General features: G+C 44.4%; 1 protein-coding gene across 1 annotated transcript in view; it reads right to left on the minus strand.

Annotated features, from left to right (window-relative positions):
- myo1d (myosin 1D) overlaps positions 1 to 18,025 on the minus strand; it is an 83,000-nt gene that overhangs the window by 24,622 nt on the left and 40,353 nt on the right. The window contains exons 16-21 of the mRNA XM_056430647.1: positions 17,572 to 17,779; positions 8,616 to 8,839; positions 7,944 to 8,082; positions 7,401 to 7,505; positions 7,158 to 7,271; positions 315 to 469 (exon numbers count right to left, since the gene is read on the minus strand). Coding sequence (XP_056286622.1) covers positions 315 to 469; positions 7,158 to 7,271; positions 7,401 to 7,505; positions 7,944 to 8,082; positions 8,616 to 8,839; positions 17,572 to 17,779 — 945 coding nt within the window. The remainder of the gene's footprint in view (positions 1 to 314; positions 470 to 7,157; positions 7,272 to 7,400; positions 7,506 to 7,943; positions 8,083 to 8,615; positions 8,840 to 17,571; positions 17,780 to 18,025) is intronic.

Here is an 18,025-nt window from a genome sequence, read left to right on the forward strand (position 1 = left end):
AACCGCTCAGATTAAAAGGAATGAGGGTTCAAGGGAGCTGACGGAGCACTCCATCTGCCCCATAATCCTCCTGCGACGGGTCACATCAGCTCAACATCTGGGCCCATGCTGCTCGTGAGGAGGGGTTTATTTGTCATTTTAAACCACATCTTGTTCTGCTGCTAGAAGTCAAACTAAAGGAAGAGCGCCGCGTTTAAGTGGGCACGACGCGGTTAACATTAATCAATTTAGCATTTAGAGATATTCAACAGCTGATTCATTATTAACTGGGTTTCTACCGCCTCTCTTTGCCCGTTGCCCCCCCGACCGCTGACCTCTTGAAGTGGCTAAGCAGGGTGCCGACCAGCTCCCCGATGCGGCTCTCGTTGGGGGGCACCAGGCCCTGCAGGCACACCACGAGGTCCCTGCTGTCCTTGGTGTGGAACACAACCAGCTGGTCCTTCCCAGGGGACACGCTCACCCCCGTCACCTGGAGAGAGAGAGAGAGAGTTAAACATGTACACAGAGTCACATGACCAGCTGGAGATCAACACAAACACACACAGACACAGACACAGAGGCACGCGCACATATCAGCACGTGAATTCATCACATTTAACTTCCACTGTAAAAGTAAACAGGAAGTGACCATATTTGGACGTAGAGACACCGTATACGTCTCTGCGAGAGACCTGTCAATCACCTTGTAGCCCCGCCCCAAAAGCACACATTGCTTTATGGTCTCTAAATGGACCATCATTTAATAAATGCTGTACTGATGACTTGAAACGAGAGATTGAGACATAAACTCATGTTTACAATGTTTACTGAGGGAATAAATCAAGATATAGACAGAGGAGTCGCCCCCTGGTGGTCAGTAGAGAGAACGCAGCTTCAACACATAGAGAATAGACTTCTATACAACCAGAGGAGTCGCCCCCTGGTGGTCAGTAGAGAGAACGCAGCTCAACACATAGAGAATAGACTTCTATACAACCAGAGGAGTCGCCCCCTGGTGGTCAGTAGAGAGAATGCAGCTTTAACAAATGGAGAATATACTTCTATACAACCAGAGGAGTCGCCCCCTGGTGGTCAGTCGAGAGAATGCAGCTTTAACAAATGGAGAATACACTTCTATACAACCAGAGGAGTCGCCCCATGTTGGTTAGGAGAGAGAATGCAAGTTTCAGAGGTTTTGAGGTTGCCGCGTGATTTTGAATTTCAAATAGATCTTTTGTTTGAGTTGAGTTCTTCTGCAACTGAGACGAGACGATGACAAACCTTTGACAATACATCAACATGCAATATTGCTAAAAAATAGAACAAGTTCAATATATTCTGATGACTAAAACAGGTTTCCTTCAAATCCAATGATACACATGTTTGTGTTTCCTACTTTAGGATGTAGTTGATCTTATTTCGTGTGCTACATGAAGTGTGAATAAACTATTTTGTGTTCAACGCTTGTACAAACAAATATAAACACTGTTCTGGTGTTCTCCATATCTGGTGTCTGCGGTTCCTTCCACCTAAAGCCGGAATCAGCACTTGCAGTAAAGATTTATCGAGCCGCATCCAAAAGGTCCGATCGAATATATTCCCCACTCGGAGCCCCCAAGCGGCACACCGACGGAGAGCCGCCGGGCTGAAAGCGGGATCCCAATTTCGCGGTTGGATTGTTCAGCTCAACAGGTCTTCAAAGTCGAAATCAACAGGAAGAAACCAATATCCTCACAGGTAAACACATCTGAGGAGAAGGAGCTCATTAAACCCCGATTCCTTTGTTTGGTTTTCTTACACCATTATCTCGCTTCCTCTTTCGCTTTCCTCCGTCTCCCTCGTCATACCCGGCCTTCCAGCCACTTATTCCTCTCTTAATGTGTCTTTCTAAAGCGCACGGCCCCAGGGCAGCCGGCCAGGTGCATTAACATCCACAAGAGTCCACGCCGAGACGAGTCCCCCCGTCTGGCTGAGGACGGGTTGCATCCGCCGGCTAAACAACAACCGCTCGCTTATGCAGCTCGTGACGCGACGCCCGCCACTTCCAAAAACAAACACTTCAGCAAATCACCATGAATTAAAGCCTGCAGACATGCCTCTCCGTCGAGCAACCCACGCGCAGTTAATTACATGGAGCCGATTACATTTACATTTATATTAAAGGCCTAATTGATTGGAACGACAGTCGGAGTCCGAATGAGTCGGGTAATGACACGTTCCGATTCCTTTCCTTGTCGTCTACATTACCCGTCTTCAAGACCTTGTGATGGACTTTTTCACTATTTTCTTACATTACATGGACAAGATGACGAATGGGGAAAATAATCAGCAGCTTCGTTAAAATCTTAGTTGTGGTGCAAATGGGAAACAAATGCGAAGTTTGAATGTTAGACGATGATTGTGTGGGGTTGCCTCCACGCGGCTCTCAACGTGGCGACTTCTTCCACCGCCTGCGGATAAGAAGTGGACGTAGTCGTCGCGAACAGCTGTTGTGAAGACTCGAGTTCAGCAATTTGGCCGTCGCCATCTTGTTTTTCGCAAACCAGTGAACATGAAGTGACCATATTTGGACTGCGGAGGAGAGACGCTGAAGACCTGTCAATCACAAGCTAGTCCCGCCCTAAAGACGACCCTGCTCTATGGCCTGTTTGACTTTAATTGGACCGGACCAGTTTGCCGCCTGGCTTCTTCCACTTTTGCCCCAGTTCTTTGAGTGTGAATCTTTCCTTTCCTCTGAGTTGAGGGTCTCAGGACGGAGGGTGTCGTGTGCTGGACAGGTCATAAAGCCTCTTGAGGACACTTTGTGAGATGAGGTTGCATAAATAAAACGTACGAGGCGATTCTTTTCTCTTTTCATTACACTACTTTTTTTTTTTTTTTTTTTAATCGGGCCATTACTAATTTAACATTTTTGTTTGAAGAGGACCGCACCAAAACGTTCCATTTAAAAAATGCCGTATACAGACAGGTGGGTGTATTTTGGTGAAAGCACTGGCGAGATTGAGACTGTACAGCGCGGTCAATGAGCAGACTGGACGGCTTCTACCAAGTGCTCTGCGGTCGCCATGAGGACCGGACACGAGCAGCCGGTTGTCCCGGTGTATTCTAACGGGAACAAATCATCGGTTGAATAACGCATCCCCCACAGGCCTGTACAGATAGATGGGGGGGGGGGGGGGGGGGTAGGAACAGAGGGTGATTAAGTGAATCTGATATCATGAGCTGCGCTGCTTTAGGGCATCAGTGCCGGAGATGTTGGGGAAACAAAAACAGTCCTCCGCCTGCAAGTTGCCTCTGAGGTGTTTGAATTTATCAACACAATTACGCTTCATCACCTTCGACTGATCCCGCGCTCGGTGTTTTGCATAAATTTAGATTTAAAAATGTTTTCGTTCCCCCTTCTACCCGCTGGTTAAGAATAGGCTGCACATGTACACACCGTCCATCTAAAGAAACCAATGCAGCTGGGGGTGGAGGTGTTGGGGGGGAAAAAACATGATCAACTAGTGAATAAAATCTATAAAATAAATATGAAACGGGGATCACAAATAACAGACATACAGGAGAGCGTTTTGTCCACATGTCTGAACGACACCAGACATCAGCTGATCTACCCCGCCGCCCGGTATCCATGACAACGCTGTCTCCCGGGAAGTTGGCATGGCAACGGCAGGAGGAGAGAAGCGGCAGCGCGAGAGCGAGAGGGGCGATGTGGGGGTGGGTGGATAAAAACAGGGAGACGGGCAACTGATGCAGAACCGATGGGATGGGCTCCATCCCTTCGGCGGACGGCGGTCGGCTCTCTGCCGCGGAGCGAGCCATCTGCCGGCCTCCTCGCCGCCCTGCGGGAGCGGCAGCACCGTCAGCCCATCAGTGCTCATCAACAATGAGCTAACTGCTCTCCCCTCTGTGTGACCTCCCACCATCGATCCGGCGCTGCCTACAGCAACTCCGTCTCCTCCTCCGTCTCCCCTCTTCCCTCTCACCCTTTTTCACCTTGACCCGCTGGCTCAGCTCGACATAAGAAAGGCCCCGGCGGTTATAATCAGTGTGATGGCGACTAAAGAGGATAAATGACTCCACATGCTGTTCAATTTAACAAAATGATGTTCATTTTATGGACCATGAAAAGGCCGAAAGAAACAATAAAAAAAGATAACGTTACATCTTCAAAGGGAACCAAAGGGACTCAAACAGAGGACTTAGGGTCTTTGTTGGGGACTATTTTCAGTGGTGGATGAATACACATTTGATGCTCTAGTGAGTATTTGTGGCAGCAGGACAGTGTGTGTGTGTGTGTGTGTGTGTGAGAGAGATTGAGTCCGAATGGCTACAGTGTGTGTGTTCAATGGAGCTCTGGCTCAGAGGAAGAAGAGATGTCAGGCTTCGGGTAGACAGACTTGTTATCGTCAGATCAATCTCTTGTCCTCGGGGGATTTGTTGACAATGTAGACATTTTAATATTTTCTCTGCGTGCCATCTTCATTTACTCTTACCCAGTAACATATAGACTGATATGTACACATCTGAACAAAAGAAAAAAGGTAAACACGTAAAAATGATTAAAATAGCCCTAGTGGTTTCAGAGATACAGCCTTTTTAGTTTGAGCATGCAATTTTCGGAGCAGAGGCCTAAAAAAATCTTGGTGCTAAAAAGGTTAAGAATGCAAGAAATTGGATGTCAGTCAGAGCGTTAACAGGAAGTGGACACCCTCATCGGGACGCCAACCAGTAGGTTGGGGATTACAGTTGGACGCCTCGAAGTTCGCATCTTGTTTCAATGTCAACAGAAGTGAGACGAGAGGGTGGAGCTACAACCGAACGTCTCTGGCAGCGACCTGTCACTCACAAAGTAGCCCCGCCCCTAAAGCATCCCCTGCTTTATGGTCTGTTTGACTGTATTGAAGAAGACTTGACACTAGAGATTGAGAACTCATGTTTACAATGTTTACTAGGGATTAAATCGAGAGAGATCCAGAGGAGTCGCCCCCTGGTGGTCAGGAGAGAGAATGAAGCTTCAAAATGCTTCAACATCGGCTTCACTCTTGAGAGCCGGAGGTTGCTGCCTGGTTATCGCGTGTGTGGACTGCTTATGTTGTGTCACTGTCTATGTGTGAAAGCTACAAACCAACACTGATGGCCCTCCATATGCCCGGTGTCTGGGAGCCAGGCTTAGAGTGTGTGTGTCTCCCTGAATGAACAATAACACAAAATCATGGTGCTCTCTCTCTCCCCCTCCCTCCCTCTCTCTCTCTCTACCATCTGTCTCATCTCCATCTCCGCATCTCACTCCCAGATGCAGCGCTACAGGCTTTGGGTGTCCGTCTCCGAGCCTCCAATTCCCTCCTGTCGCTCTGTCAGATTGAACACCGGGACGTCTCGTCAGTTGTCACCAGCACACGCCGGCTGGGGTGGGGAAGGGGGGGGGGGTGAAGGAGATTAACGCATCGCTCCTCCACTTCCTGTCTCATTCCCACCTCAGCTCCAAGGTCAGTTGGTGCAAGTAAAACTGAGGAGGTATACTAAGGGAATCAGAAATGTCATCCGTCGTTTGTTTACGCCCTCATTGAAAAGCTGCTTTCTCTCTTCGGTTTCCTGTAAAGATGTGGCGATTCGTTTACCGACAACAAGCACGAAGACGTTTGTAAAGAATCGTTTTGATTTGGAGGACTTCAAGAGAGAGAGAACACAGTGGCGCTTTTTCAAGGGCTGCATAAGACTTGGCCGCTATTTAAATACCATCTTTCTCTTGAGAATGTGTTTAGTGCGCCTGCAGAGACGAAAAAGGCTTTTTCCACGAATGTTTTTTCTTCTTCTTTCATTCTAATTAAAATGGACGTAAATTAATTTTTTCCAAATGTAATGCAAATAACTGTTTTTTTTCCTGCACTGCGAATAAAGGAATGGAACTACATTTGTACGATAAAAAATCCCCAGAAGTAGAAAAGAAAAGTCATCGTATAGTATTTTGAAAAAGTAAGTAAAGTCATCACCAATTTATAGAAAAAAAGTCATGGTATGATATGTCGAAAACAGTCGTGAAAAAAGTGTAACGTCCTTGAGATGAGAAGATCAAAACTCACATTTATCAGTTAAATATAATATGGTTAGCTTAGCTTAGCATAAAGACTGCAAACAGGTGGAAACAGCTAGCCTGGGAACACAATCTGCCACCTGTACCACTCAGTTACCAAGTCACTGTTACCTGGCATGAAAGCAAACCAGCATATTTCCCTAAAAATTAAATAACAACTGCAGCGTCTTATTTAGAAATGAATTACTTTTGTGTGAGAACATTTAATTAAAAACAAGAGAAAAGAAAAAACAAATCTACCTCGTATGCAACAGATTCTGTCTGTGATAATGACAAAAACAAGTAGCACACGCACACACACACACACACAGACGCCATGGAAACAGCCTCATGTCGCAGCCTTAATGGGCCGATCACAGCGTGAATATGAATTAAAAAGAGATCTTTGCATAGACACGTTGCCACAGGATAACGCAGAAACCAGAGATAACGGAGCCGCATCCAGCAGGATGCACAGAGGTAAAGTAAACCTCACCGAGGAGCGTCGTTTACGTCTCACTGTTGCATGAAATTAACATTCATGTCTGAAAGGCTCATGCTGGGTTGCAAGACATAAATCATTTGGTCTATAAAACGTCAGAAAATATTCACTTGCGTTGGAAAGACAACGTGAGCGAGGAAATGGGAGCAAATACTCTCCAAATATGTTTAATATTTGCTCATTTGCATAATAATAATAATAAAAATCAGTCAAATTCATCTTTTACTTTGTGGTTTGAACGTCTGTTCCCATAACTTTATGTGTAAAATGAATCATGAGGCGCTGCAGTATTCACACAACATCGCCATGTGTGTAATATTTAAATATCATGGTTATCCACAACACCGGTGTCTCGGGGGACCTCTGTGTTCATAATCTTGCCTGGATTAATTTGAGATGAATCAAAACGAGACTCTTTTTCCCGCAGCTTCACTTCCAGCGTCTAAGATTCACGGTTTAATTTTGAAGTGTGCAACATGTCATTCAAATCGTGCATTCTAACACATCGAATTTGGGGATTTTCCTCTGGAAGAGATCTCTCCTTCCCAATAAGCCAAGATATGAAACCTCTCTGGAAATGGACAGTTAAGGAGTGCTTCATACGTTGTAGAGGGGGATGCTCCTCATGGGCTTGTACTGCTTCAGCGGGTCCATCTTGTACAGGTGGCGGTCGGTGATGAGCACGGCCCGGTCCTCCGCCTTGTGGAAGCGGTTGATCTGGGAGGAGCAAATCACAACGGTCCTCATCACTCACCCGGCAGGAGCAGAGACGCCTATAAGCCGCCCCGCGGGGTTTTGTTTGTCCGTGCGGAGTGAGACGAGAGCTTTTAAAAGCCTCCTCCTTACCTTGCGGACGTTGCCCGAGAACAAAATCCTCATGAACTTGTCTTTCCGCTGCAGCTCGCTGGAGACCAGCGTGAACGAGGAGGCCGCGTCGGGGCTGTCGCGCTTCTGACGGCCGCAAAACACACAGAAAAGCTGTTGAGACACTCGCTAATCTAGAGGAATTCAGACTGTATCGGGGGGAGAAAGATCTCCCCGTCTTATACACACACTTTTCTTTTGAGGACAAGTTCAAAATTATTGGGGAGAATATGCGTTTTTGATGCTTGAAACTCTCCCGTCTGTACAGCGGATATCAACCTGGTTAGCTTAGCTTAGCACAAAGACTGCAAACAGGGGGAAACAGCTAGCACGGCTCTCCACTTTGGTTCAATCTGTACATGTGAAATGTAAAAGATGCACTCCGATGCACTAAAACATGTATTTCCTTATTAATGTCTTGATACTATATGATCAGATTAATATGGTGAATCACAATTGTTTTGGCTCTGATGAAAGTATCGCCCCACGTCGATATTACTCCCCTCCCCGCCCCCACCAACTCACCAGGTAGTTTCCCTCCCAGGCTCTCTGCAGCCCCAAGTCAACCCTCTGGCCCTTCAGGGCCTCCAGGCTGGCTACCTTGGCCCTCACCTGCAGGGTCTCCTCTGGAGAGAGGCCTTTGATCAGCGTCCATGCCCACCACCTGCAGGTAAACACACACAAAGAGAGGAGCTGAGAGCAGCACAGGTGGGTCGGCGTGGGCCGACAGCACCGAGGGGGGGCCCACGCTGTCCTGTACTTATCGGCCCTTAACGCACATGTGTTACTCCGGGAAACGCTAGTTTTCCTTCACAAGCAAACAATACGGACGTCGGGATGAAAGGCAGTCGATGGGTCTTTGATGTGAGCAAGAAAAATCAATGATCCCGGTGTGAGCCCGAGGCCGAAGGAAACACGAGTTCAGGACTCATCTGGATGTGAAATAACACTCGCGGCCCGGCGCTGTCGGGGTCAGAGCCACTTTGAGTTCAGCCGACACAGGGAAGGGTGTTTCTTTAACAGACAGCAGTTTAAAACGCCTATTTTGTATTGTTTTTTTGCATTTAAAAAGTAGTTTAACAGTTTTAAATTAAAGAGGATTCCCCACAAATCAACTGTGTGAACGCGGCTCATTCTTTGCGTCTCAAAAGCAAAGAGCAGGTCACGCGATCTTTAAAAAGACACGGTCACCGTTACCGGTTGTAGATGCTCCGGAGGTCCTCTTCAAACTTGCGCAGGACCTTCGGGGGCGTCGGCCACTCCACGTGCCGGCCGTGGTCCTTCATGGACCGGATGTTTTTGAAGCGGCGGTTGACCTCGCGGACGTAGGACCGGACCTTGTAGTGCCGGTAGGCCCGCAGGATGACGAGGGCCGCTCTCATCCGCCGGTATCGCATCCTGGCGATGGTGCCCCGCCACACCTGCACACGGGAACCACGAGAGAAAGAATATGACTTTTATTCCCTGTAAATGGAGACATTTGGGTAATAAAATCGAAGAAAAATAATAATATCACAAGGAAACTTCCCAGGTTCATTACTTACATTAAGGCAGTCATTATTTGTATTGCACGTTATTTTGTTATGTTATGTTTAATTATGCAAATGAGGCGTTATCCTATCAAACATGTGCAGAAATCTGCACATTGGATTAAGGCAGGTTCCAAAATGTGTAATTTTGTGACATATTAGATAATAATTATGGATATCTCTTTGAATCTCTCCATAAATTAGTCCAACTTATATAGATAATGGATAACATGTATAGATACAATGTTGTATGAATCAGTCTATGGCATGCTTCCGAATGTATTTAGGAATAAAAGTGTAACGTTTGGTGAATGTGAGCGAACAAACTAATATAGAGAAAACGTCCTTTAAAGAGATGCTGAAGGTGAAAGGGGTCAAACTAAATAGCTCATAGTGTTCTGAAATGTTATGTTTAAATATGCTAATGAGGCATTATCTTTGAGAAATCTACAGACGGAAACAAATCTAATTCGTAAAATAAAACCCCTGAATGTGTATTTTGGATGTTTTCCTTCCACAAGTCAGGAAGAAGACTCGATGCGTTAGCGTCTTCTCCCTTTAAGCCTATATTAATAACTCATAACTGTTCCCATGAAGACCTCCGCATACAGTGACCTACAGTGACCTTTGTTGAGTTCCACTTTTAGCACTGGAGGACATTTTTAACTGCTGTATCTTGATTTTAATTATTTATTGGGTAGAACATCCACCGCTAACCCGACTATTTTAAGCTCTTATGCACCGGTGGTAAAAAGCTGACTTTAAAAAAAGCGAAGACTTCTGCAAAAGTACGAAATCAAGCTTTAACCACGGCTGAAACAAAAAAAGGAAAAAAAAAATCCATGTGTAATTCAATGTGTGAGAAATATTTTTCTCATTACTCATCATTATAATTAATTATACGTTGTTTATTGATACATGAGTGCTTTGTAATATTTGAATAATAAGGACCCAGACTGTGCCTGTAACCAAACATAGGTTGAGTGGCTATACGACCCTCTGAAAGAATGAATAATAGATGCAAGTGGGACCCCAGGGAACCGTAACTCACTGAAATCACCACCATATGCTCTCCCCTTTTCACCCTGTAGTCCCTTCATCTCCCGTTTAGCTTATTTAAACATGTATTTGGCTACAATGTCCCAAAATAATCCCAAATAATCAACAATAACAGTGAATTTAGTGTCACAAACCAAAGGCATTTAATAACTGCACTGGAGGGTCGCTCCTAGATATCTTGGAAGTGCAAAGTGATGATGCATGGGGAGCAGGAATATTTAATATTGTCTGTGTGTGTGTGTGCGTGTGTGTGCGTGCACATAAAAGGATACTTATTTTTTTCTTCCCATTTGCATATTATTAACTGTGGAGGAGGATGAGACTGGCAGTGAGTTCATGCACCAGCGGATGAGTTCACCTCATTTTGAGATCATAACATCCCGTCCACATCGGAAGGGCGAATTTGTCTTTTAACGTTATAATATGAAATGTCACTTTTAAAAAATGGAAAGAAAATCCACCTCCGCTGGAGAGCCGTTGATGAACTATCAAACTTCAAAACACAGATTCATCCATGGCCTAAATTTTAAGCTGGAAACAGGACAGCTTTCTGAGAAGAAGCTGCAGAGATCTCTCCCTCTCTCCATCTCTCCATCTCTCCGTCTTCGTCTCTCTCAGAAAGGAAACAAAAGCTTTAAAGCCCCGACGCTTATGTAACCGTGGGTTATGCGTCCGGTAATCTGAGATCAGAGCGTTCAGGCTCGAAAGTTGAGATATCTGTCGTCTGAAAGCTCAGCGGCCTAGTTCCCTGAAACCTCAGATTGTTCTGCAGTGTTTTTGTTTTGTTTTGCATCTATAATACTAATACTTATGAATAACAACCAAAGACAGAGATGACAACTAGTCAGTCCTTCGTGTCCTTCGTGCTCGTCTTGCAGTCTTTATTATAGAAATCACGCCTCACTCACTTCTGTGTGTTGAAAATTAATTCATTATTTTATTTATCTCGGTGATGCTTTGTATGAAGGTCCTCGTCATCAACGTTAGTCAATAGATAAAAAGGCTCTAAAAATCCTTATAAAGATGCTTATTAACGTTATGTGTTCACGTGGTCCCAATAATAACATTTAGTTTGATTATAAGGCATTTATAAGCACTTAAAATACATTGTTAACAGTTTAAAGACTGCTAAAGGACCTTAATAAAAACCTCATGAAGTTTAACAAACTTACTTATTAAATTATTGTTAAACCTCTACGAACCATTTCTGTTCCTTTATTAAGATTAAAACATAGTTATCATGCATTTTATTAAAAGTTAACTATGCTCTCTGCAGGATGAAGAGAGGACAAAGCCTTATTAAGGAGAATAAATCCAACAAGTTAAACTCTGTAAATGTGTTTTTAATGCTATTAAAAACAATTATAAGAAACTCATTATTGTTCTGAGGAATCTGTAAACTCTAATAATCGTTTATGATGTCTTCACATATAATGATGTTAATTAGCCTAATTTAGGCTTTTAATGAACCTTTAATTAAAGAAAACTATTGAAACCCACATTTAATTTCACTGTTTTACAGCTAAAAAAAGCTTTTTTCCCGACCTCACGCAACATTAAACCGCCTTTATGTTCCTCTATAAAGACGGAGGGAACAGGCTGTATTTAATAAACATTTCTTCATGTTTATTTAAAGCAATCGACATTTATTCAGGCACAGAAATAGCTCCTGTAATCAGGTGTTATTTTAAGGCTCAAATGTTGTTTCTCTGGCGAAATGGCAGCTGACGACCTCGTCCTCGGTTTCCTCTCATGCATTATAGACGAGAAGGAGAAAAGAGGAGCAGCTCCTCGACGCTAATCGACCCCGGAGATCTCCCCCCCCACAGCGGGGGGGGGGCGGGGAGGGGTGAAGGGGTTTCACCGATTCGTCTCTGGGGCCGAAGTTAAGAGCTCCTTTAATTTAATCAGATACTTTCAGAGCGTCGGGGTAAATGAGGCCGAGGAGGTGGCGGCGAGCGCATTTAAATTGGTATTTTAAACTTTTAAAGTTTGTGAATAGACGTGATGAGGAGATATCCAACCATCTTGATTTAAACACCAATATATATTCTAAGTGGAAACACGGTTTACACTTTTTCCATGTTTGAGCTCCGGGAACATGTCTGTCTCATTTTATGTGTTTTCTATCACGGGCAGATTTCTTCTAAAATTTCTTTTAGGATTTCACTCAAATAGTTGTACAACAATATGTATTTTTGTGGCATACACAGTGTCTTTATGTATAAACAAAACAACCATGTAGCGTTCCTTCACTGATACGTTATTTATTTGTGTAGAAAGGTTGTTACCAGAAATAAGTCTTGATTGTCACTTTGATATTTACCTTTATGGGCCATGGTTGGATGAGGATGAAGTGCTTCAAAGATATTTATAGAGAGAAAATGTGCAGATATAGGTGCTACAGAGCTTTATGTGTACAAAAAAACGCTTTAGTCAAGGATCGATTTTGTTAAATGACTCTTCACTAAGCCCCGCCCCTTTCTGCTACTCTGTGGGGCCCACACCGTCACTAACTGCACTCGCCGAAGAAGTACCATCACATTTTTGGGAAGACGAAAGCCGACTTCAGACAAGAATTGTCGACAACGTTTAATCATAACGAGCTCCAAATCCACTAAAACCATCCTGGAGACGAAGCCCGTCTGAAAGGAGTCTTTTGGAGCAGAGCCGGGTCGTCGTCGGACTCTTTTAGGAGTTGGCCCGTGCTGCGCTTTGATTGGCCAGTGTTCGTTCAAGGGGTTTGTATCAAGTGTTAAAGACTTGGCTGCCTTTTTTAGATTGGTTGTTGCAGCCAGCGGCTCCATTACAATCATGTTGATGAAGGTCCAGGACCAACATGTTGTAACTTTATATAAACTTACAACATTAATCTAATTCTGATCCAGTGGTCACCTCTAAAATGCACCTTTGTTCTTTTCTATCCAGTGTAAGTATACATGTATATATATATATGTATACAAATATATATATAAATGAATAATAAATATATATAAATAAATAAATATATATAAACATATATATAAGTACATACATATAAATAAATATATAAATATAAATACATCTCTATATATATACAGGACTGTCTCAGAAAATTAGAATATTGTGATAAAGTTCTTTATTTTCTGTAATGCAATTAAAAAAACAAAAATGTCATGCATTCTGGATTCATTACAAATCAACTGAAATATTGCAAGCCTTTTATTCTTTTAATATTGCTGATTATGGCTTACAGCTTACGAAACTCTAAAATCCTATCTCATAAAATTTGAATATTTCCTCAGACCAAGTAAAAAAAAAGATTTATAACAGCAAAACAAAATCAAACATTTGAAAATATGTTTCCAGGTGTTTCGAGTTAATTAGACGATTCAAGTGATTTGTTTAATACCCTACTAGTATACTTTTTCATGATATTCTAATATTTAGAGATAGGATATTTGAGTTTTCTTAAGCTGTAAGCCATAATCAGCAATATTAAAAGAATAAAAGGCTTGCAATATTTCAGTTGATTTGTAATGAATCCAGAATGCATGACATTTTTGTTTTTTTAATTGCATTACAGAAAATAAAGAACTTTATCACAATATTCTAATTTTCTGAGACAGTCCTGTATATAGTACCCCATATGTGCTCACATAAGACACAAAGCAAAGAAAGGGTCCAAATCTGATTTCCAGCAAGAGCTCAGTTAAGATTGTGCCGGGATAAACACCCACATGGTGCACGGGGCTTTGCCAGGTCCACGCCTGTGTTTATCTGAGCAACACATCACTAATTACATTGTTTGCGCATGCAGCTGGAGGTTGAGAGGCAAAGACACCATGAAGCACCAATAAATCAGATACCAGCAGACGTGAAGTGTCTTCGGAGCCTCGTTAAGCAGCGTGACAGGTGGAAAGTGGCGAGCGGTTAGAATTACGACGCCGACCGCACGGCGCACAAATACGCCATGGACACACAGTTTCTGCTTCTCAACAACCCGGCGACGCCGGACAACGCTGGCGGGGGGGAGAGGGGTTTGCAGATAAATCAAGCCAATAACAGCCCCCCTCCCCAGACGGTCTGCTCCTGGCCAATAAAGCCATCTGATGATCCTCTTTAGTGACTCGTGCCATCCACGGAGCCCGCCCCTCACCCGGGGTTTACGAGCTCATCAAAGCCAGATTGGGTATCTTTCTTTGCAACAAAGCGGGACAGATTGACAGGGTTTTACTTGAGAGGAGGAGGAGAGGGGGGGCGGGGGATGCACACACACATATTATCCTTGAGCCAGGACAACCGGTGAGAGCGCTGAGGTTTGGGATGTGGAGCAGAACACAGAGAGGGAAGGACCCCGTAGCGGCAAAAACGGGTCTGCTACAAATAAAACAACCATTCACATTGTTCTCACCTAGATGGGAGGGGGGGGGGGGGGGAGGGAACTCGAGAGCGGGCAACGCAATTTTGGCTCCGACGGGGAGGGGAGACACCGGGGGGCCGAGGCTCAGGCCAGCAGTCGCTATCATGGATCAATACAAACAACAACACCCCTAAACATTGTGGTTCCTTTAATCAATGCCGTGTGAAACTTTTGACCTTTATGCCCTCTGGGCCGGGAACCCCGAATGTGAGCCGCACTTCCGTTGCCATGGAGAAAGACCCACGGTCTTTTAGGTGCTGCGTGCTGCAGGATATTTTTTCCGGATTTTTAGTCTCCGCATCCCGGCTTTACAGAGGTAGCCCCTATTTCCTCTTCTCAAAATCCAACACCCTCCTTTGATTTGCAGTGTTCTCACGCGGTGGAGTGTGTGTGTGTGTGTGTGTGTTGTTTTATAGTGATAGATCCGGATGATAACTTAAACACGTTGCAGGTTCAGAGGGGGATCAGAGGATTAGAGATCATGTTCCTGCTGAGGTCTAGCAGGAGCCGGATCAGTTCTGGACCGTTAAGCAGCGAGCGAGGCGGTGCTGGCTTTGCAGTGAGGGGGCTGCACACAGCGAGCCCCCCCCCCCCCCCAGTTATTACAGCATTGAGTTATCCACCAGGAAACAACATTACGAAAGAACATTTCTTTGAGCTCCTGGAGTAAAGACTTTTGCAAGGCAATTAAAGTGGCTGCTCAGACTACACAGTGGTGTGTGTGTGTGTGTGTGTGTGTGTCTGTTCTCTCCGTCGCTGCTCTGACAAGCGACGACAGTTATTGTGATGTGGATGTCTGAGCTCGAATTTATGAAATATTCATCTTTACAGGGAAGCAAGGGAAGGTGGGGGCGGCCATGTTTAATTCATGACGTCTGTATACAGGACTGTCTCAGAAAATTAGAATATTGTGATAAAGTTCTTTATTTTCTGTAATGCAATTTAAAAAAAAAAATGTCATGCATTCTGGATTCATTACAAATCAACTGAAATATTGCAAGCCTTTTATTCTTTTAATATTGCTGATTATGGCTTACAGCTTAAGAAAACTCTAAAATCCTATCTCATAACATTTTAATATTTCCTCAGACCAAGTAAAAAAAAAGATTTATAACAGCTGAGTGTTTGTCAAGGCTCAGGAAACCCTTGCAGGTGTTTCGAGTTAATTAGACAATTCAAGTGATTTGTTTAATACCCTACTAGTATACTTTTTCATGATATTCTAATATTTAGAGATAGGATATTTGAGTTTTCTTAAGCTGTAAACCATAATCAGCAATAAATCAGAATAAAAGGCTTGCAATATTTCAGTTGATTTGTAATGAATCCAGAATGCATGACATTTTTGTTTTTTTAATTGCATTACAGAAAATAAAGAACTTCATCACAATATTCTAATTTTCTGAGACAGTCCTGTATATGTCGCCTCTTTTTCTTGTTCTGCCTCCAGGAGACATTTCAAGTGCTCATAATGCTTTGAGCTCGGCTGCACTTGGAGAACACGTCCTTCTCCCAGTGTCAGGCCAATGGGGGTGTGCAGCTTCACACATTGTGTTACTAAGCTACACTAAGTGTTGTGATTATGAATCCGTGAGGCGCAACGGACGCGCGTCTGAGCCTCGGTCACCGGGCTGCGTGGCGTGCCGGGTGCTGATAAGGAGGGATTGCTCCGCAGACCGGAATCGGGCCGGGATGTTTGTTGGAGTGACGCCGCGATAAGACACACGAGTCACGCCATTTGGTCTTCAGTGTCAGTGAGTGCACGCAACACGAGGGAGCGTGCACGTCTGTAACCCTCTGGGGTCATTTTCTCGATTTCACACAATTTCTTATTTTCACCTTTTAAAGGCTCTTTGCATATGACACATAGCCGTGTGTTTGACATCAAACATTGCAGAACAATCTCAGCTCTCGATGCAATGAGGCACGGTTGTCCTAAGACACGAGTGTAACGAGATAATATGGCCCGAAAGCTGAAAATTGAAGTTCGATTTAAAAAACAATTCACGTGGGAGGACCCCAGAGGATTAAACACGCCTGTTACGACGAGGGATGAGTGTCGTTTTTTTTCTTTTTCTGACACCGGTGCTAAACCGGTACTTTTTAAACGATACCGGTGCCTAAACGGTGCCTGAACCGACACTTAAAAAAAAGAAAGAGCACAAAACCACGATTGACAATGACGACATCAAAAACCTCTTCGGTTATATTCCTTGTAAAAGCCGTTCTGATGGAGCACTGACAACAAACGGATATCAGACTGTCGCGCTCGTAGCTAGTGTGAGCTACGAGCTAGCTTAAACATGGTTATAATGGCTAATTTATTATTTGTTGGCCGACATTTATGAATGCAAGACTTGTAATCAACGTTACGGTACTAATCTGAGTTCAGGCTGCTCTTGACATCACCGGTCTCCATGTTCAGGGGGACCGGTCTCCCCATCGCGCCCAGCCTGACGCCGATGTGCTCCGCGGGGCTCACGCAGTCAAACACGGAGCACGCCTCCGCTTTCAAAGTTCGATGAGAGGCTATCGTAACCTGCTGACAGGGCGGAGTCAGCAGAGAAGTTCAAAACAATAGTTTTTTTCAATTTCAATCGGCTCAGGCACCGAAAGGAAGCACCGGCATGTGCGTTGCGTTTCCATCCAGTTGGCACCGGTCGTGTAGGTTTTCGGTACCCGACCCTAGTTACGACGCCTCTGTGATGTTTGTTTGTTTTCTCCCCCTGAGGGGTTCCCCTTTGCTATCGAGGCCGGTTTATTCTGGGAGATACAAGATAGGGTTCTCCGGTAAAGAGAGCTGGAAGGAACAGCGCGAGGGACGAGCCAACGGAAGGTCACACGGGTCAATAGGAAAAGGTCGACCAATCGATCGGCTAACGGGGTTAATTGGCTGGGGGAAAAAAAACTTTTCAAGAGAGGTGGGAGATAGCATAACATGGAAGCATAACGCGTGTGGAGGAACCTGAAAACATGATTCTTATATAATGATATGATGTTCATGTAGAGGAAGTGGTGCTTCCAGGCGTATAAACATTTGAGTCCGCGAGGTTATTCATGTGGATGAATTTCTATGAATTTTTTAATTCAAAATGTGTCTCACTGCTTTAGATTCAAGGCTCGTCCTCCAAATGCAGGATTTCCCACGAGGTCAGACTCTCACCTTCTGGAGGAAGAGGACGATCCTCTGGACCATTTCCACCCGCTGCTCCTCCAGGCTGAAGAGCGTGCGCGGCGTACGGATGAAGACCTTGGTCTTGCCGTAGGCCACATCGTGGTCGAACCCGCAGCCCTGCAGGAGCCGCTTCACCGCCTCCGCGTCCGACGGCAGGTCGTGGTTCGGCCACGTGAACTCGGAGATCATCTTGTATCTGGAGGAGTGACAAAAGGCTCGAGTCAGGGAACGCAGCAGCGGAGAGAGTGAAAGAAAAAATACCAAATAAATAGTTTGACAGATATCTTCCGACTACACGTCCATGATACAGACACAGACGCATTCTGCACACTTGTATGTAATGTGTGTGTGTGTGAAGCTGTCTGGCTCTTATCTGACGCTAATAATCCAGAGTGAAACAACATATGAAAGCCTACATTTGATGCAACTTCAAAATAAATTT

This window comes from Pseudoliparis swirei, chromosome 13 (genome assembly GCF_029220125.1).
Source record: "Pseudoliparis swirei isolate HS2019 ecotype Mariana Trench chromosome 13, NWPU_hadal_v1, whole genome shotgun sequence".
Taxonomy (NCBI): Eukaryota; Metazoa; Chordata; class Actinopteri; order Perciformes; family Liparidae; genus Pseudoliparis; species Pseudoliparis swirei.